The sequence below is a fragment of the Xyrauchen texanus genome, chromosome 1 (genome assembly GCF_025860055.1).
Source record: "Xyrauchen texanus isolate HMW12.3.18 chromosome 1, RBS_HiC_50CHRs, whole genome shotgun sequence".
In the NCBI taxonomy this organism is placed as follows: domain Eukaryota; kingdom Metazoa; phylum Chordata; class Actinopteri; order Cypriniformes; family Catostomidae; genus Xyrauchen; species Xyrauchen texanus.
Genome location: NC_068276.1, coordinates 34868599 through 34891078, shown reverse-complemented (window position 1 = coordinate 34891078; position 22480 = coordinate 34868599). Strand labels below are relative to the sequence as shown.

General features: G+C 41.0%; 1 protein-coding gene across 2 annotated transcripts in view; it reads left to right on the top strand.

The window, feature by feature from the left end:
* LOC127647607 (protein naked cuticle homolog 1-like) overlaps positions 1-22480 on the top strand; it is a 50702-nt gene that overhangs the window by 14029 nt on the left and 14193 nt on the right. For both annotated transcript variants that reach the window (XM_052131974.1, XM_052131969.1), the window contains exon 4: positions 18724-18781. In XM_052131974.1, coding sequence (XP_051987934.1) covers positions 18724-18781 — 58 coding nt within the window. The remainder of the gene's footprint in view (positions 1-18723; positions 18782-22480) is intronic.

Genomic DNA, 22480 nt, shown 5'->3' with positions numbered 1-22480 from the left:
CTCAGAGGTCCTCCTGGGCTCCACCTCACGCGGCTCCGCCGGCCTCCCTTGTGGCCACTCCATCTCCTAGGCCACCAAAACCGGCCTCTGTCCCGTGGTCACCTCCCAGGTCCCCTGAACCGGCCCTTGGCCCACGACCACCTCCCAGGGCTTCTGACCCAGTCCCAGTCCCGTGGACTCTCCCCAGACCTCCTGACCCAGTCCCAGTCCCGTGGCCTCCTCCCAGGCCTCCTGACCCGGTCCCTGTCCTGTGGCCTCCTCCCAGGGCTTCTGACCCAGTCCCGTGGACTCTCCCCAGACCTCCTGACCCAGTCCCAGTCCCGTGGCCTCTTCCCAGGCCCCCTGACCCAGTCCCTGTCCAGTGGTCTCCTCCTAGGCCTCCTGCATCTACCCGGTGGCCAGCTCCCAGACCATCGAAACCTGTCTCTTTGTGCCCCCGTGGACTGTTTAATTTCCCCTTGTTGCCCCCCTTGGACTTCCTGCCTGCCCTCTGTGCCCCCTGGACTGCCCCCCTGCTCTTGTGCCCCCCCTGGTCTGTCTGTCTGCCCCCGGTGCCATCATGTTGTTTTCTATGGTTTTTGTATTGGGTTTTGTTTTCTCGTTTTTGGATCGTCTGGGATCCGATCCTTAGAGGGGGGCTATGTAACGTATGACCTTGTCCTGTTTTACTGTTTCCCTTTTGTCTCCCATTTTGATACTTTCTTCACTCCATAGTTTTCACTTTTGAACCTTCTGTACCTCCATAGTCTTGTTAGCCATTGTGTTCATTGTTCATTGTTCTCACCTGTCCTCGTTAGTTCCCCATTGGTTTCTGTTCATCACCTCATCATGTCATTTTGAGTTCTGGTTGTTCATTGGTCCTGTCTTGTATTTATACCCTGCCCGTTTGTTCAGTCCCTGTCGATCGTTGAATGTTGGTAATGTTTGGTAAGCCTGCTCTGTGTTTCCTTCCCGAGTTCCCTGCTTATGTTTGTTTCCCCATCGTGGGTTTTCCTTTGTTTGTCCATTTATTTCAATAAAGTTAAAACTGCGTTTGGATCCGCACCTCCTCGTCTGTCTTCACTCCAGCCTCATTCATAACATATACGGTATTACATAATTATTATTATTATTATCAGTTACAATGACCCTTAAAGCAGTGAAAACAGAAGTCTTTTTTTTTTTTAACAAATGCTTTATTATGATTGAAACTTAAACCATTTTGAATGGAAGTATGTGTAAAAAAATCTCCCTTTTGAACATAAATAAATAAATAGAAAAAATAAGAAAGCTAACAGAATTATAATAATAAACGGAATTATAAACATGAATAAAAATAGCATGTAACTATAACATCTTATATAACTAAAGCATGCTAGTTTACATGTTAGCATAGCATGTTAAATTAAATACTAATTGAAAAATAACATCAGCTGTGTGAGCTTTAAAGTAATTTCCTATGATTATTAACAATTAACATATACTGTAGGTGCACGACAGTCAGACTGCTCCTGTCTGTCCCTTTATCTCAGTGGTTCTCAACTGGTTTTGCTTCAGGACAGAGTTTACATTGGAAATCAAGTGGTGACCCACCATAGTAAAAATGTAACCTGTATTTAATGTATGCTGGGTTGCATTTTCTTTAATGTTGCATAGTTCTGTTCATGGTTTTCCAGAACAAGGACATGCATCAAGTGACAATATTTTTGTTGTTGACGTCAACAGGAAGTTTTCTCTCCCTTTTTAAAAATTGAAGAGCATATTTACTTATATGAGCCCATTAATATCCAGTTTTGATTTATTTATTTCAAACATAATTCAAACAGAACATACATATTACACAGGAGGAAAGGCTCCTCATTACCATGGTTAAGTCAGTGTGCTAGTCTTAAATTAATGTATTTATGAAAATGAAATACTAGCTGAAACACATCTTGAAACTTTAACTAAAACTGCCACTGTTGATATAAAATGAGGTCTAACAGATTCTACCTTTAGATTATTTCACATGAAACTATAACATTTTATCAAAATATAACAGTTACTTTTACTCATGTAAAATCATGAAACTTTGTAAAGGTGATGATGTGTTTTAAAAAAAACACATCATCATTTTCCTCCTCAGTGCTGTTTGGCATGTTGGGGCTGCCTACTGTTTGAAAGGTTCGACTTGACTTCCTCCGTAATGCTTTAAACTAGAAAAGTCTCACTAGAATTTAAATTGATCACATCAGTTTTGAGGTCTGCGCTCTGCAATATAGAGGGAAGGCCAGTTGTTGTACACGTGCACCAGAGAGAAGAGCAGATCATGATCGCGAGCTGGTTCCGTTAAACTTTTGCGAAAGTGCAGATGAGAAGCCTTTATGTGATTGCGAGATTATCATTAAATCTGCCTCGGCGGTCCTAATCACTTGGGCGGCCGCCAAAATATCTTCAATGGGAGAACCATGGCATTGTTCTTTCCCTGCTGTCCGTGACCCAGTCCGAATAGACCAACGACCCACCAGTTGAGAAACACTGCTTTAACTCACATGCACACTCAATTATGTTAGACCCCCTCACCTCGCTTCTCTCTGACATTTTTGTGTGTGTGTGTGGCACATGTTGACGAGTCTGACAGGCAGTCGAGGAAAGGAGGTGAGATTCTCTGTCCAGTTGCATATTTTTTCTCAATACCGTAGATGAGCAAATGTACATGTTATGAAAACCGTACATTTTCATACCTTGGTATACAGTGAATCCGGTAAACCGCTGCAACCCTTAATGGCAGCATACCTTAATATGGTACAGAAATTAATAACATGATGATATCGTACTGTTTTAATTTTTTTGGTATCGCAATATTTCTTTAGTATGCCATGCAATCCTAACACACACGCACACACACACACACACACACACACACACACACGCACACACACATGCGTGCATGCAGCAGAGCTCAGGACAGATCTGTTTCAGTCTCTTCAACACCCCTATTTATTCAGCTGTGCAGACACATTTAAGTTTTTTACCCTACTTATAAAGGGTAAGATTTAGATAGTTGATTATTATCTGTTTGACATTTCTGTCAGCAATTTGGAACAACTTATGTTATGTTTAAATGTGCTTTATAAATAAATGTTGATTGATTGATTGACATGCTGTGAATCACAAGAAAGAAATTGTTTTGTCTTAGAAGTACGATGTACTGATATGCCAAGCACTGGTGTAAAACCTTCAAAAGTTTCATTTTGGATAATTTTTTAAGTGAAACAAAAGTTGCGTTTTAATTTGTTTTAACATTTTCATGTATGACTCACTTTAACTTTTATATCATCTTCAAACTGTTTTTAAAATACAGTAACAAGAAAAAAGAACAGAATTACTACTCTCTTTACTCTTGTTTTTTTTACAATGTTGAATTCATGCATCTACACTGGCAGCCAAAAATTTGGAATAATGTACTAACTATGACGTGGAGGCAACTGAGATCCGTCCTCCGCCACCCGGATTGAGGCGAATCACTACGAGACCACAAGGACTTAAAAGCACATTGGGAATTGTGCATGCCAAAGAGAGAGAAAAAATACTGGTTTCTGTGACAGGGACAGTCTCTTTAAACATTGAAAAACAAAATTGGCCTCAGGCTGTGGTCAATCTGATGGTTATCAATACACGCTAAATTTGAAAACACTATGTTGCTACTGTTGCTTTTTGGTACGTGAAGTTCTAGAACTGTTAAAATCATTAAAAACTGTTAAAAACATTCATTCTCACATACATTGTAATAGAACTGTAATAGAATTAGTTGAACATTACTTTCTATAATTACACGTTAAAGGCTGGAGCATAAGTATAAGCTTATCATTTGTATATCTCCACAGAGACTGAGAGAGTGTGTCTGTGAATGCGAGTGATAGAGATTAGAGTGGATGTGTATGTATGTGTGTGTTTTCTGTGGACACGTTGAGTGTGTGGGGACATCAGCATAGAGTGCTTTGATGTGGATGAGGTAAATTGTGAGGAAATGTTTGCAATGTTAAATCTCATCTAGAATGATCCTCTACAGATCTATAAGCAGCAGCTTACACAGCCCACACACACTGTAATGAATACATATTTCACATGTTTAAATGCATATACAGCACCGTTTATGTCCATCTTACATAGTAATATAATTAAGCACAATAGTGTAATTACAGATAGTTGTTCAGTATTGTTACCTGGTACTATTACCTACTTATGTACCTTCTCTGGAACGTGTACATTTTATTGTAAAGTGTTACTGAATCTGTTCTGGATCAAAATTATTTATACTACATTGTGGGGACCAAATGTCCCCACAAGGATAGTAAACCTGCCAGCGGTCCCCATGAGGGAAATGGCTTATTAAACATACTAAACTATGTTTCCCCTTCTGTCACTCACTCGACGTTGTGTCGAATGAAGTGACACAAGGGGTCTCCCTGGGACGCCAAACGTACCTCTGAACCTGAGAAAAGGCCAATGTCAAGTTTGCAGACAGAATTTGCATGCCCCGCCCTGGACATACGGGTATAAACGGAAGGGGGGCAGCTAGTGCCAGTCAGAATTTTTCTTCGGAGCCGAACGGTTGTGCAACAGCAAGTTGAGTTCACCACTATTTCACTCACCTCTGTTGGCAAGAGTACTGCTGTTGGATCTACGGCGCGTTTCCAGCTGGCGTTCTCTCTCTGCACGCTCTCTTCAACAATGCTTTCATTGCCTGAAAGAGTGTTTCTCCTCCTAACAAGAGTTTATTTCATCTAAAAGAGTTTGAGCTCCCACTCATAAAAGAGCAATACACAGCAGGCGTTGAACGTCCTTTTCAGGACACGTCTTTTTAAAGATGACTTTCCGCCTCTGTGTAGTTCCTCGATGCGGTTGATTTCTCTCCACTTCTGACGAGTGGGCTGCGATCACACGCAGGCAGCGTTTTATGAATGGTTCATGTTCTCAGTGTGAGAACATAGCCATGGCAACATTGTGGTCACGGCTTTCTTTTCTCATGAGAGAAAGCCACTTCAGCCCTTCCCACGGGATTGAGGACGACCTGGCTGGCGATGAATGCGATTTGGGGATGACGACGGGCTCTGTTTCGCCGGTTAAATCCCCATGAACCACACGCCCTCGTGCAGAGTTTGGATGCATGGCTTTCACTTCCCAATCCGTCGGGCTGGCTAGCGAGGACCATCCGACTTGGCTACACGATTCAGTTTGTCCGGCTCCCGCCTCGTTTCAGCGGTGTTCGCTCCACTTCCGTGCGCGACGAGAAAGCCAGCGCATTACGAGCAGAGATCAAGAACCTGCTCCTCAAGGATGCGATAGAGCACATCCCTCCAGGCATGATGGAGAAGGGTTTCTACAGCCCTTACTTCATCGTACCCAAAAAAAGCAGCGGGTTGCAACCAATCTTGTACCTGTGAGTTCTCAACCGGGCCTTACACAGACTCCCATTAAAAATGCTCACGCAGAAACAGATTCTTACCTGCCTTCGACAGCTAGATTGGTTTGTGGCGGTAGACCTGAAGGACTCCACGTCTCCATTCTGCCTCGACACCAACCCTTCTTACGGTTCGCGTTCGACGGCCAGGCGTATCAGTACAAGGTCCTCCCCTTCGGCCTGTCCCTGTCCCCTCACGTCTTCGCGAAGATCTAAGGGAAGTGGGCATCCGCATACTCAACTACCTCGACAACCGGCCGTCTCCAAAAATAGGTTAGCTCACTGGGTCATTGATGCTATTTCCTTAGCTTATCACACCCAGGCCGTGCCCGCTCCCTTGCGTGTTCGAGCACACTCTACGAGAAGTGTGGCATCCTCGTGGGCACTGGCCCATGTCACCTCCTCAGCAGACATCTGTAGAGCAGCGGGCTGGGCAATACCTGGGCAATACCTTTGCCAGATTTTACAATCTCAGGGTTGAGTCAGTCGCAGTACTTGTAGAGTCCCCCCTCATTAGGCTGGACCTACCACCGCGCCATTTCCCACGTACGGCTTCACAACACTTGTGGTGTATTTCCCACATGTTACCTCCCCCTAGACTGGGCAGGATGTGGCCTCCGCAGGGTCTTTTCCCTGTGAAAGAATAGGATCAGGAAAGACCGTCTTCCCAGACGCATTTCATAGCGTTAAGATTGCCCCAGCCGCTTCACATCGTATGTGAGAGACATAGTGAGAGAAAAAGGCGCGGCTACCGGGCTTGCTCCCAGACTAGTCATATAGCACCTGTTCCCCCCCCTCAGGGGTGTGGGGAACCTAAGGTCTGTATGTGATACCTCTTTGGGGGTGTTGGGGAGGGATACGTGCAGCCGACACAGTTGCCTCTAGCACGCAGTAGCCTGCTTGCTCCTGTCTCGGCAGTTCACGTAACACGGTCAGTGCGTGGCGTTTTTATATGGGACAGACACCTTGTGTCACTTCATTCGACACAACGTCGAGTGAGTGACAGAAGGGGGGCGTCATGGTTACTGTTGTAACCTCCGTTCCTCGAGGGAAGGAACGAGACGTTGTGTCCCTCGTGCCACAGCACTAGACCTATCACTGTAAACAGCCATACCTTATTTTCTGAAAGTTTCAAAAACAATGTTGCCAAAGCATCATATACAATAAATAAAATAAAAGCTAAATAAATTTTGTCCAATAACTTGGACAGTATACACTATAATTATTAGTAATATATAAAAAACAATAATATAAATTACTATTATTATTTATTTCACCACATCACATTGCGTGTGTGTGTCCAGATCTTTCAATGTCCCTCAGGTTGTGGCATCTCTCTCTCTCTCGCTCTCTCTCTCTCTCTCTCTCTCTCTCTCTCTCTCTCTCTCTCTCTCTCTCTCAATTCAATTCAAATTAGATTTATTGGCATGACCATATGCAATGCATTTATTAACAAAAAACAAAACAAGCAAACAATCAAACAAAGAAAAAAAGTATAAATATATAAATATAAAAAGTAAACAAATAAAATATTATTTATAATAATTAGAAGATATTTGGAGTGGTGGTGGTGTAGTGGCTAAAGCACAGGGCTGTTAATCAGAAGGTCACAGGTTCTAACCCCACGGCCACCACCATTGTGTCCTTGAGCAAGGCACTTAACTCCAGGTTGCTCTGGGGGGATTGTCCCTGTAATAAGGGCTCTGTAAGTCGCTTTGGATAAAAGCGTCTTCCAAATGCATAAATGTAATGTAAATATATTTAGTGAGGGGTCACACTCTCTCCCTCAGATCATGACAAGGAGACACATATTAGTACTCTGCTGCTAAATCTATACATTCAGCTTTCTCTCCTAGAATGTATGAAAGTTTCTCCGCATTACTCACTATGCTGAATTCAGGCAGTATCTGTCCTATGAGTTTAAAATAATGTGTTTGATGGTCTTATATTTACCGCACTCAGTGAGGAAGTGAAGTTTATCATCTCTCTCTCTCTCTATCTCTGTGTCTGGTGCATGCTGGGAATTGGGAAGGGAATGCATTGGAGGGTGATCTAGGTGAGAGGGAATTTTCAAAAATTTTCACTTTCTTGCTTTTTCTTGTATTCGATTATTTTAATTGATAAAGAAAAAAGTACAAAGAAAAAAAAAAACTGAGTTTGTTTTCCGTGAGAGTTGTCTCGTGTCGGAGGAAGGGATGGCATCTCACACTCACGCTAGTGTGCAGGCGTCAGGCCTGTCGCTCCGGCATGGGATTAGGTGTGTGACCCAGGCAGGTGTGCCTGTAGAGGATGTGTTGCTGGACGTGACAGAGCGCGTGGGGCATGAGAACATCATTTCGGCGTCTCGGATGAACAAGGCCGTAGTAGTATTTTTGAAGGAAGAGAATCTGGTTCATGGTTTGATCGTGAGCGGGATATCGGTAAGTGGCACTTTTGTCAACCTTTAGTTTCAATCACGACGAAGGTGACGGTTTCTAACGTTCCGACTTTTATTCCTGATGCTGACATTGAGCGAGAGCTTTCTCGATTTGGAAAACTTGCCAGTGGAATTAGAACGGTTTCACTTGGTTGTAAAAATGCCGCTTTAAAACATGTGTTGTCCTTTAGGCGACAGGTGTACATGTTTTTAAATGAACTGACGCTGAATATCTCCTTTCGCTGTGTTTTTGAAGGCAAGTCGTACATGATGTACGCGAGCACGGGAGAGATGCGGTGTTTTGAGTGCGGGAGTATTGGACATGTTAGGCTGTCTTGTCCTCATAGAGCTGAACTTGAGAATGAAGCAGGCCCTAGCAATATTTCAGATAAGAGGAAGGAAAATGAAGTGCAAAAGAGTAGTGTACCAAATCCAAATGAAGCAGCAGTGGAGAATAATGAGGATCAGAATGTGGATTCAAACTTGAAGGAAGGAATGATAATGGAAGACCCGTCCCCTAATAATGAGAAAGATACAGAGGAAGCTTTTAGTAGTAAGACAAAACAAGGAAAAATGAAGAAAGTTAATGTTGTAACCGATGTGGCTGTTGAGGGAAGCACTGTGGTACAGGGATCTGGGCAGGGTGATACAGTGGTACAGGGGTCTGATCAGGGTGATACTGTGGAGAGTTCAGAGAATACAAGCCAGACGAATGATGATGCAAGCGGTTTGAAAGGTGATGTTTTGGAAAGAGGAAAGATAGTATCTTTGATTAAGAAGGTGCAATCAGATATGGTTGATGAGGAGATGGATGACGTTGGTGATGATGATGATGACGATGGTGGTGGGTTACCTGATTTCTCAGATGTGTCAGATGTTTTACAATTAAGCTGTGAGCAGGTTTATTCACTAGATGAAATAAATAAATTCCTAGACGAAACCTTTGGAAAACCTGTTGATGTACGGAATCATTTTTCTGATCTGAAGAGGTTTGAGACTTCTGTTCGTTATTGGCAGAGGAAGGTTGGAGAAGATGAACTCAGTCGGCGAAATAAATTTCGTTTAAAAATGTTTCTTGCAAAACTGCGAAGGGGTAAAACCCCTATAAAACGTAAATTCAAATAATTGAATCAATGGTTTACATATCACTCAGGATGACTTTACTACACTCTTTATTTTTTTCTGTCTCTCTTATCTATCTCTTTATAATTTCTATGGAGATGATAAGGGTAGCTTCTTTAAATATTAACGGAGGGAGAGACAGGAGCAAGAGAGCAATGGTGGCAGAATTAATTAATATTAAGAATGTAAGTGTTTCTTTTTTGCAAGAAACACATACAGACTGTAATAATGAAGTAGAGTGGTGTAGATGGTGGGAGGGGGAGAGTGTCTTCAGTCACGGCTCAAATTTGAGTGCTGGAGTAGCTATTCTTTTCTCAAAAAATTTTAACCTGAAAATGTTGTCAACTGTAGAAATAGATAAGGGTAGAGTTTTAATGGTTGCTGGAGAAATAGATGATTTAAAATTTATTTTTATAAATGTTTATGCTCCAAACAATGGCTCAGATCGTGTGGAAGTGTTTAGGAAGTTACAGAGTGCATTAAGAAAATGTGATAATGATTCTTGCATCATAATGGGTGGGGATTGGAATTGCACTACAAATTTTCTTTTAGACAGGAACAGAGAGGAGTCTCATCCACCTTCTAGTAATGCCCTTCAGAATATTATTATTGAGTTTGAGTTGATGGATGTGTGGAGGAACATGAATAAGAGAATTAGACAGTATACATGGGTTAAAATACTAGACTCTAATGTAACTGGAGCAAGATTAGATAGGATATATATAAGTAAAACAAGTATGAATAGAGTATCTAATGCTAATATTTTCCCTAACGGTTTTTCGGATCATCATATTGCAACCATAGATTTTAACATTATTACTTTAGCACGTCCAAGGTTTTACTGGCATTTCAATACTAAATTGCTGCAGGATAGGTCTTTTTGTGAAAAGTTTGGTGATTTTTGTAAATTGTGGCAGTTGAATAAAGGTAATTTTGAAAAAATAACACAATGGTGGGAGGTGGGGAAAGCACAGGTTTTTTGTCAAAACTTTTCCTACAATACTACTGTGTGTGTTAAAAAGAAAATTGAGCAGTTGGAGAAAGAAATCATTGGTATGGAAAATGTGATGGATGTAAATGTTTTGGGTGTATCCAATGATTTAAGGAATAAGAAACTTGAATTAAGATCCATCTTAGAGGAAAGAGCGAAGGGCGCTTTAATTAGAGCAAGAATTTCTTCCATCAAGGACATCGACTCTCCCACTTCTTATTTTTTTAATCTTGAGCGGAAAGTTGCACAACAAAAGCGCATACTTCACCTGCGCAAGGAAAATGGAACTTTAACATCAAATCCAACGGAAATGAGGAAAATGGCAATGGATTTTTATGCTGATTTGTATGGACGTACTGACTGTGACTCTGAGAACATGGCACAATTATTACAAGGACTACCAAAGTTGCAACCTGAGGATAAGAAAAAGCTTGACACCATGATCAGCCTTAACGAACTTTCAGATGCAGTTCAGCAACTCTCCACAGGGCGTGCGCCAGGAATAGATGGTTTGCCTGCTGAATTTTACAAGACTTTTTGGACTGTTTTAGGTGAAGACTTTTATGAAGTTTGTTGCGAATGTTTTGAAAAGGGAATGTTACCAACTAGCTGTCAGAGGGCTGTGATCTCTCTTACCAAAAAATGGAGATCTAGGTTTTTTAAAAAATTGGTGCCCTGTTTCTTTGATGTGCTCGGACTATAAAATATTGGCAAAAGTTTTAGCCAATAGGTTAAAAAAATACTTACATATTGTGGTCAAAGGAGAGCAAACTTATTGTATTCCGGGTCGTACAATCATGGACAATCTGTTTTTAATAAGAGATGTTATTGATGTGTCTATCAATGAAAATTGCAATGTTGGTTTTTTGTCTATTGATCAGGAGAAAGCTTTTGATCGGGTGGGTCATGAGTACATTTTTAAAGTCCTGGAATCTTTTGGGTTTGGGTATTGTTTTATTTCATTGATCCAATTGATGTATAAAGCGGCTTCAATAATGCTTAAGATGGGGAATGGTTTGACTTATCCATTGCCAGTGAAAAGAGGTATTCGACAGGGGTGTCCTCTCTCAGGGCAACTCTATAGCCTAGCAATTGAGCCCCTGTTATGCAAATTAAGAAATGGATTAAGGGGTTTTATGGTCCCAGGTGACCCAAGGGAGTCGAGATTTTTTGTGTCGGCTTATGCTGATGATGTAACTATTTTTGTCACTGGGCAAGAAGATATGCAAATATTATGTGAGAGTTTGGATGTCTACGAGAAAGCGTCTTCAGCTAAAGTCAACTGGGGGAAAGTAATGGTTTTATTGTGGGCCAGTGGGAAAATGGTGGGCCACCTCCACTTCCTGGGGGATTGCATTGGGGAAGAGAAGGTATTAAAATTCTTGGAGTGTTTTTAGGAGTAGAAAATTATAGAGAAAAGAACTGGGAGGGTTTGCTGGAGAAGGTGTCTGCTAAGTTGTCTAAATGGAAATGGCTATTGCCAGAGCTATCCTACAGGGGTAGAGTTTTGGTTACGAATAACCTGGCCGCCTCCATGTTATGGCACAGACTCAACGGTTTAGAGCCACCAGATAACATTGATAAAAGTATCCAGAGGAAACTGGTGGAGTTCTTTTGGTCAGGACAGCATTGGATTCCTGCGGCAGCTCTGTATCTTCCAACTCAAGAGGGGGGACAAGGTTTGGTTGACGTAAGGAGTAGGATCAGAACCTTTCGATTACAGGCAGCACAGAGACTGCTGTATGAGGAGGACGTGGGGTGGACAGATGTGGCATGTGCTCTGTTGAGAAGAACATCGAATCTGGGATACGACAAGCAGCTGTTTTTACTGAAAGTCAAAGAACTGGATTTTAATCACTTGACTTCTTTCTACCAATCAATGCTAAAAGTGTGGAACATGACGTTTTCTGTGACCAGAGAGATGTTGCGACCACAGGACTGGATTATGGGAGAACCCCTGTTTCATAACTCTTGGATACAAACAAACATTTTGTCTTCAAGCAGTGTGAGGAACTGTCTGGTCAGAGCGGGTTGTACAAAGATCGAACATCTAAGGGATGGCAATGGGTGGAGGACGGCAGATTCAATTCAGCACAGGACAGGAATATGTTCTTTACGTCCCTTGGATCGGATATTAGAGGAAATACACTCAGCGCTGCCTGGAGCCTGCAGAGAAGCACTGGGAGCGCCTTCGCAGGGATGGAGCTACAGATTTCCAGCATTACGGGGTCTCTGCTGCACGGGGAAAGGCCGGATGATGAGGATTCTTTTGTGTCCTTTAAAACTCCAGAGTTGGGATTATTTCAAGACATTGGCAAAAAGGCATTATACATTGTGTGTGTTAAAATGTCTCATCAAACTGTTTTGAGAAGGGTTAAAACATGGAGGTGGACAGAAGTGTTTGGGCCAGACTTCAGAGGATGCTGGAGATCTCTGTACAAACCTCCTATTGAGAAGCGTACAGCAGATTTACAGTGGAGACTGATGTATGGTATAATAGCTACGAACAGACATGTGGCGCACCTGAATCCAGAAGTAGGGAGGGAATGTCCTTTTTGTGGAACGGAGGAAACAGTTGATCACTTGTTTATCCAGTGTGAGAGGTTAAGAGATGTTTTTAACTTTTTAGAGGTTTGTTTTGAAAGCATGGGTGAGGAATTTTCTTGTCAAGTTTTTATTAGTGGTCCAAAGTACAAAGTCAGTGATCGAAGGAAAGTGGTTTTGTTAAATTACCTTGTGGGAACAGCTAAAATGGCAATTTGGAAGACACGTAAAAACAGGATTTTGGGAACTGGTTCAGTTGATGCAGAGAGAGTTCTGAAAGGGATGGTGGCTGCTCGAATTAAAATTGAGTATGCTTATTTCAAATTAGTTAATAATATTATGGATTTTTCTGCAATGTGGTCACTGGGAGGTTTTTTGTGTGAGGTTGGGGAGGACGAAATGTTGGTTGTAAAGATGCAATGAAAGGGCTGCAATCTGTATTGATTGGATTGTGTTTTAATTTATTTATATTTTTGCAGTTTTTTGGATGACATATTGGATTGACATATGATAAATGATAAAATAAACATGTTTTAAGCCTCTCTCTCTCTCTCTCTCTCTCTCTCTCTCTCACTATCATTCTGACTCTCTCAGTCTCTTGAGTGGGCAGTCTAATCTGTGCTTGGTTTCTGCTGTAGCTGTATGGTGAGAGGTATGTTTGCACAATTACTGTGTACTGAAATGTGCAAAATTATGTTTTCCTTCCTGGGTTTAAAGAAAGAGGAGGGAGGATTTGATGAATTCAGTCATATATAAAGTGATAAACATCTAATAATTCTCTAATTCTCCTATTTCCTATTATCTTTGCATTCAGGCAATATTTAATGGTCCATCCACTGCAAATCTTCCCCACTCTATTCTCCGCAAGACCCCAGATCTGTTATGGTGCTAAGTGGAGCAAGAATGGTTTTAGATTTCTCACTAACTGTTTTTATGAGTTTAAAGCCCCTCCAACTCAGCTCTCTGCTAAGTTAATGGACATATCAACTCTGTCTGCAGCCTCTGAGATCAACCAATTAGGTTGCAAATCCACATATTGCAATTTTTTCATGTGGTTCACTTAAACTTAAATTGAATAATAAAATAAGGAAAGAAGAGGCAAAACGGCCTGTGCTTATTAAATGTAAACCTTTTTCTCTCTGAAGCAGACAAGTGCCCATGCATATTGCACATGAACTGATACTTACTACGGCAAGCCCCGAAGGGACAAATGCACATCACACACATTCACTAGGTAAAGCCACTCAATGAATTGCATCCTCATTCAGTCTATTCCAATTGTTTCCGTTTGCACATTGCTTTTGTTTTATTTTGGTGGGCTTCATGTTGATTATATAATACACAATATTATACATGACAGGGAATCAGATGACAAATATCAGAGACAGTCATTTAAGTTGTTACCTCTCTTCTGTTCTTAATCAGTGAGTGTGAAAACCAAACAAGATTTCAGCAGTGTGACGTCCCCTAAAATTATCGAATAGATCAAAATGGTTAGTGTGCCACCAGCATTAAGCATGCAGTACTGACATTACAGTCAGTAGTTCAGGTTGTCTGGGATGTCTATTCTGCTCATTTTAAGTATGGGGTGCTTATGTAGGTCACTGCACTCCAGACTCTTTCATCCTCACATGTAGGAAAGTATGTAGAGTTCTGAGGAGAGTATAGGGAGTCACTTTTTGATTGGCCCTCTAGCTAGCCAGGAATGGTTTGCTGTGCCCTTGGTGCTGGGGGGCAGAGTTAGCATATACATCCCACTCTTGGGATCTGGGAGCATGCAATTGAATAAGCTTAAGCAATATAACAGACGGGGCAGATTGAAGTCATAGGTCTTATTCCCTCAGAGCTTGACTGTATATGCACAGTTTATTGTCTCCTTGGTGAAATATGGCACCTGTAGGTGCATGTGTCTTTGTGAAGGTTTAAACTGACTTAAAAATGCACTGATTCTGGTTGGCTGCATTTCACAAGAATTTGCGGATCCCTGAATGCTTTTTGTCTCTCTTTCATAATATTTTAATATGATTAGGGCTGTGGTCTGTGAGTGTGAAAACTGAAGGTGACAGAGAAGGAGTGAGAAGGCGACAGAGAGAGAGAGACATAGTCGGAATTATGTTTTCCTGTGTTTGATGCAGTTCCAAGGCTGTGGCCCAGCAAAGAGGTGGCAATTGATCATGGATAACTATGTCTGTGGTTGTGTGTGTGTCTGGCTTGTGATCATGCAGAACTGTCATCAGCTGTGTAAATTGTCCATTGTTACACTTAAGAAGGTAAGGAGGAAGCTGGGACTGGCTTGACAAACACATCTAAGACATTTAATGACACTTTTTAGCTTACAAAGAAACAAAAACACACATTGCTTTTCAGCCAGCTGCATCAAATCATAAAAACACTCAAACACGCAGACAAGCTTCGTACATCTCTCTCCCGTCTGCTGCTGTCTCTTCTCCTTAAATACTCCCATCTCCCCTCGCTGGAACGCGAGGCCTGTGTGGCACGCAGGTAGAAGTCATTCAGCACTTATCTTCTCGGCCTCGCTCTGCCCTGACACCGCTCAGCTCCACACCTGGTCACCACATCCATGAACTTGTGTGGTTAACAGAAAGAAAATACAGCCGCAGATTAGTGTGGGACTTTCCACAACACACATTTGTGTTACTCCCACACACACTTACACACATGTAGACATAATGTAATGACAAAACGAACAATGACACATTCAGATATATAATCTAATTCAGGCACATACTTGCTGTAAACTTGCCTCTGGATGAGAATTCTCCCTGGAGTTTTCCACCATCTTTTTTTTCTAGTATTAACATTTATGTGCCAGACACTGGGGGGGGGTCCCTTGTCCCTTGTCCCTCACACACGCACACACACATGCATGATTTTCCAGGTTTAAGCTGGCAAGACCCAACAACTACTTTGTGCTCTTATTTGCTAAACATGAGTTATCATCTTTATCCCCTTCCTCTCACATTCTCTTAGGGGCTGTTCATCCAGGGTGCATTCTTTCTTAAAAACAGACAGAGTACTATGGAATAGGACAAAATGCACTCTTAACGGCACATAAAAGCTGTTCTAGAACAATCACGAGACTTACATGCTGAATAGAAACACCACCTCTTTCACCCCCTAGAATCTGACTATGGCCCAAATTAATTTTTCCCAGCATTTTACGGAGCCCAGGGATATTATAGAGTGTAATATTTCATGGCATCTATTTCTGACATGTAATGGGGCAATTTCTGTGTCTCATTTCATATAAAATAAAAAAAAATAACTTACACCACCTTTAACCACTTTACACTCCATAGATCAGGGGTGGGGAACCCAGCTCCTGGAGGGCCACTGTCCTGCAGAGTTTAGCTCCAACCCTAATTAAACACACCTGCCCTTACATTTTTCAAGTAATCAAGACAATGATTAGTTTCCTCAGGTTTGTCTGATTAGGGTTGGAGCTAAACTCTGCAGGACAGTGGCCCTCCAGGAGCAGGGTTCCCCACCCTTGCCATAGATGCTTATCCCACCCCCATTGGTCCACTGTTTTAAAACTGATATTGATCTGTTATGTTATGTTGCATTTAACTCATTTATTTTTGACTTGACATGGTGTGTTAAAATGTATAGACAAACAATGAAATATAGCACAGCTAGAATGTGAGAATGCATCCTGTCATTGTTAACGGCCACTACTGGACACATTTTTGCATTCCGTTTGCTTCTTGGTCTATGTACACTATCATCATGAATGTCTTGGGAAGTTTTTCAGCAGCTTTTTCCACCATTTTCCATCTTACTGCTTTTGAATGCAAGAACACATTGTATGAACAGCTCCTTACTGCTTTTCATTCTCCCATTATTAGTTATCCTTTAACTCGTAATTAACATTTGGATTTTCACACTGAAAGATTCATATACTTTAATGGACCACTTTTTCACAGGAGTAGGGTGCCCTATATGTGCACATATGTATTTTGGCTGCTCTGTAATGTTGCACAGTGCTCTGCCCATTTGTAGAAAAGTACTAAAAAATGGTCTCTTTTCTCCTGTTTTGGCTTGTGTTAAAACAAAAAAGTTCTGGTTGGTTTTCTGCAGAGTGTGAAACATGGTGTCTGGAAAAGAGTTTCTGGTTGCTGGCAAAGAGTCAGTGAAGGCCTTGTTTATGTTTCACAGGCCTTTCATGATGCATGTGAGGCAAACGACCCACACCAGTAACGCCATTGTTCTCTCTGTTATAAACATTTATAAACACTCTGCAAAACAGACCAGAAACAAATATGGACATAGAATTTGTTCACACCGGGAGTTAGTCACAAGAATTTCACACAAATGTTTTTAATTCTTTGTTTAAAATGCCACTCACAAGACTTCATCTATGAAATTACAAAATAATGCTTTTAATCAAAAGCCTCTTTCCCTGTCGTTCCCGCTTTGCATGCAAACTCTGCCCCAAAGACTTTTTTCTTCTTCTTAGTGTTTTCATTTGTGCTATAAATGGCACTATGTTTGACAGTTGACCTCAATAAAGTAAAAAATAGGTCCTTGAGGTAACAATTGCAGGTTACCAAATTTTTTCAAGGTATGCTCTATTCCTTTAAAAATTGTACCTATTCATTTTATGGAAAGACAGAGTGAAAAATGAAAGAGAAACAGTTAAAGAGAAAGTCTGTTCCTCGCAAAAGAGAAGATAATAATAATTTATAATACTGCCCATCCATCATCCAGACAACACATAATTAGAGCATTCCCCTTGCATGCTATCGGATAACCTCTCAAACATTATGGTGAATATGTGTTTGTGTGTGTAGCTTTTTGTCTCTAGTGAGCAGTGTATGGCTTGAGGTGCTACAGTAAGACATTTAGTTTTCCCATCTAATATAGATAAAGACAAAGCAGCCGCTCATAGGCAGAAACAACATGTACACACATACACAGATGTGGAGCTTGAATGGAGGTTGCATGGTCACTCTTTTTGCAAAATAAATGAATTCTCAGAAATTCACACACAGACAAAAGAATAGTCTTCAATGAGACTGGTGTTCATGAGTTTTACTGGAGTGATGGATGGTTGGGAACATGACAGAAATGTTGGAGAGGACAGATGTGTGTACCGGTATATTTGTGGGAAAGGTAGGATGGTATTTTATTTTGGATGAGACACTTTTGCTAACAAATGGGAAAGGAAGAACAATATATTCAGGGCAACACTGACCCAAATCACCTGTCAAGAGAATACAAGAGATCTCAGTATCTCTGGGTCAAATATCTATTTCTGGAAATTGAAATGATAATTTTTAGGATATTGCTGGCAGCTATTAAAGGGCAAATATCCAGGGTAACCACTTATCTATTGTGGGATGTGCTGTTATTTCTCATACAGGCTCCATCTGTCAGATACTGTATCTATAGAATGCAACAGTGCCTGTCCACGTTTTAAACCAAAATAATTTTTTCCATAGGGATTCCAGAAGTCTTCATAAAAGTGTTCAGACAAAACAACAAAGGCACAAGACTGTTTACAAGTTTATTGCAAAATATTCAGGTATTTACAAATATATAATTAGCTTGAGATGGGGACAAGGGAGGCCGACTCTATTGCATCATTAACAGTGTGTCATGGTAGTGGTGACTATGATTGGTGGATTTGTCTCTTTAGTGTTTATGGGTAATGTATTTATTCACCAGGAATTTCACTATAAAATTGTTATTTATTTTTTTATTTAGCTGAAAAAAATGTGGACTGATGGCTTCAACATGATCACATGCCATCGATTTACATCCTCTTAGCTCAAAGTAGGTATGTCTTTTATGGTTTATAAGTTGTGAATTATCAATTCACCTATGGAAAAAATGACTAGGCTGTATCCAGATGCTCTATTACCCTTCATGTTTTTCATTCCTTCAATGTGATGTCATCCATTCAGTAGAGTTATGTCTTTGGAGCTGGGGTCTAATGGTTGAGCTTTATTGCTCATGTGGGAGATTCAGGTTCGAATCCAACCTGCATAATGTCCTGATTCCATTTTCCCTCTCTCTCCTTATAATTTGCTGTCTGTTTAATACAATAAAAATCTCTTTAAAGGCAAAAAAATAAATAAATAAAAATAGATCCTTTGTGCCTGTGTATTTGTTGATTTGAATACTGTCATTGCTCTCTGTCTTTGTCACATCTTGCAGCGTTGTCCTTTGAAGACAACTAACTCTATCTCTCTGTCTCTGCAGGACCCATTGGATGAAGGTTATGGTGAGGGTATCCGTGGTGACCACTTTCGTTTAGAAGGTAAAATGTCTCAATATACATCTTGAAGCACTGTAAATGGGTCTAATTACTCTATTCTCCAATAGGGCTGAAACGATTAGTCGACGTTATCGACAAGAAACAATTGTTTACAACATATTTGTTGTTGAATAGTCCTTTGATCTCTTAACGTAACATGAGATCATATGAAACTCTAATGATTGTGTGCGAGAACAACACTGCAGCTCGCGACTGACTGAGGAGAGGAAGAAGTCACAGCTTACAGTCCTGATGCACTCTAAACCTTCCAAAAAGCTTCAGGTGATGTAGATCGCAATGTATGAGGGAATTATTTAAAAATACCAAATAAGTAAATACAGAAGCACTCTCGTTGTGAAATAAGCAGAGCTGGAGCTGCCGGTCTGTTTAAGCAAAATGTGTATCAAGCATCTTTAAAGGAAACATCCCAGCATTACATCTTTAATACAGTTATATTTAATGCGTTATAGCTTTATTAAATTTCAAATAATAAGCAAACAGATCATGTAAATAACTACAAACTCCGAAACTGGCATTTCTCTGTGCGGTCAGCACCTCTTCTATGAGTTGCGTGAATGTCCTGATCAAAGGGGGAGAGATTGAAACTGCACCCAGTTGATGCACACTCTTGCACGGGGAAGCTCGTCCCTCAAGCGTGCACGTTTGCTGAAGCCAGATTATAAGGTGATGGCTTGCAAATTATTAAATCATAATATATGTGTCACTGTGCATTTCTTATTTTAAAGAAAATTGGAAATACGCAGCTTTATTAATAAGAGAGAGTTATAACAAGAACAGTTTTTCCATCTCACAAACTGTTAAAACTGCCACATTGAGCAATAATTATGTGCAATACACAGCTTAGTCAATTATATTATTTAACATATCCTACCTCTTCTGCATTACATTCCCTATATAACAGATTTGTATTTGTACATGCGTATATATATATATATATATATATATATATATATATATATATATATATATATATATATATATATATATATATAAATATATATATATACAGTGTTGGGGAGTAGTGGAAAACATGTAGCTAGATTACGTATTTAAAAAACAACTACAGTTACAATTTAAATAATTGGTAATTAGAATACAGTGACATTCAAAATGTATTTTGATTACTGAAGAGATTACTTTGCATTTTATTGTCATTTGTTTCATTTAATATTTATTCATACGAGCAGACGGAGAATTAAGTTTGAAGCAGAAGAAATAAAAATAAACCTTGTGTAAATTGTCAGCTTTATGCTAAGCTAAAATGCTCTTTCTAGCCACTTTACATGCACGATCATACTTATTTATCAAGAAAATTCACATTGGATCATAATTTCTTTTTTTTGTAAGACCTTTTGATATTAGGGCAAAAATCATATTCTTATAGTTTTTATAGTCAAAACAAGTGAAAATATCTACCAGTGCTGAAGAAATAATACAAAGTATTTAGAATACGTTACTGACCTTGAGTAATCTAACGGAGTAAATTACAAATGACATTTTACAGCATGCATTCTGTAATCTGTAGTGGAATACATTTCAAATGTAACCCTCCCTAACATATATATATATATATATATATATATATATATATATATATATATATTGTGGCTAATGATCGATACATCCGGCTCATCATTGTCGCCCCACCTCTTAGGGCCGCCCTTCAGCTAGGTTCACATAATTAATAAGCCTTGTTTAGTCAGCGGTGAATGAAGCACACCTTATTTACATTTATTCATTTGGCAGACGCTTTTATCCAAAGCGACTTACAAAAGAGGAAAACATAAGCGAATCATCTTAAGGAGACATTTGTACAAAAAGTGCCATACTACAAATTTTAACTAGCATCAGAATAGCATTCAAAACTGATTTAAGTGTGTAAAGCAGTCAATGGAAAGGAGGAGGCGAGAACTGGCTTGACAATATAAATTATATTTTAATAATAAACTGAAACAAAAGACACAAACACACACATGACGGACATGTCCGTAAACTATCTCTCTCTCCCGCACAATCCTCCGCAGTCGGCCTTTCTCCCTCTCGGAGGCCTGATTAGCCTGATAAGGGACCGGGTGTGTAGAATCTACGACCCGGCCCCGCCCTCCTCCCTGCCACAAAGTGCAACAAGAATATATATATATTTTTTTTAGTGACTGGTTAAGGGCTCTTGGAAAAGATGTGTTTTTAGCCGTTTTTTGAAGACAGAGAGTGAGTCAGCTTCATGGATGGAGTTGGGAAGGTCATTCCACCAACGTCGTATGATGAAACTGAGAGTCCGGGAAAGTGTTTTGGTGCCTCTTTGTGTTGGTTCTACAAGGCGACGTTCCTTAGCCGACCGTAGGCTTCTGGCAGGAGTGTAGACCTGCAAAAATGATTTTAGGTATGCTGGAGCAGACCCAGTGACTGTTTTGTATGCCAGCATCAGAGCCTTGAATTTAATACGTGCATCAACCGGCAGCTAGTGGAGAGAGACAAAGAGTGGTGTAACATGCGCTCTCTTTGGTTCATTAAATACCAGACTTGCTGCTGCATTCTGGATCATTTGCAGAGGTCTAATTGCACATACAGGAAGGCCTGCAATGAGAGAGTTACAGTAGTCCAGTTTAGTTATGACAAGTGACTGATCAAGCAGTTGTGTAGCATGTTCAGAGAGGAAGGGTCTTATTTTCCTGATATTGTAGAGTGTAAATCTACATGATCTTGCAGTCTTTGAGATGTGGTCTGTGAAATTTAGCTTGTTATCGATGGTTACGCCTAGATATCTGACCATTTTTTGATGGCGATACTGTAGTGGAACCCAGCTGCACGGTGATTTTGTGTTCAACAGCAAGGTTGGCTGGAAAGACAAGGAGTTTGGTCTTGGCTGGGTTGAGTTGCAGGTGGTGTTCCTTTATCCAGGCCGAGATGTCTGCCAGACAGGCAGTGATTCGAGCAGTCACTGGGCTGAAAAGACAAGTAGAGTTGCGTGTCGTCAGTGTAGCAGTGGTAAGAGAAACCATGTGACTGAATGATGGGTCTCAGTGATGTTGTGTATATGTAGAAGAGAAGTGGCCCAAGCACTGATCCCTGAGGTACCCCAGTAAGTAACTGATGTGGCTTAGATACCTCACCTCTCCAGGCTACCTTGAAGGACCTATCTGAGAGATAGGAGGTCAACCAGTCCAGCACAGTTCCTCTGATGCCCAGAGTAGAGAGGGTGGAGAGAAGGATCTGATGGTTGACTGTGTCAAAGGCTGCAGAAATATCCAGTGTTTTTGTAGTCTGTAGATATCTATCTGTGTGGGAATAATGCTTCATCACCTCTGTCTTTAAAATGCAGAGTGCACCTCTTCTTGGGGAGCCGGCTTCAAATCACCACATGTGCTCACACTGGCATCCTCGCACGCCCAGGACCAAAGCTGGGAGGGTTCGGAGCTGGACGAGATGGTGTGCTGCCTGACCCGTTCCTCGGACCCCCGGATGTGTTAATAAGTTGCCGGGGGTGAACCGCTCACATTGCCGCTGATGGGCTAGATGCCGGGCTGCCTTCTCCTCACACTTTCCGCAGCCCTGGGAAGACAGGCCGCCAGTGATGCCGCCACATCTCGCGCTGTGGACTTTGGAGGGGAGCGTGAGCAGCCGATTGACCAAGCCCATGCCTGGGCAATCCTATGGACACTACCCCACCCTTTCACGGAGCCC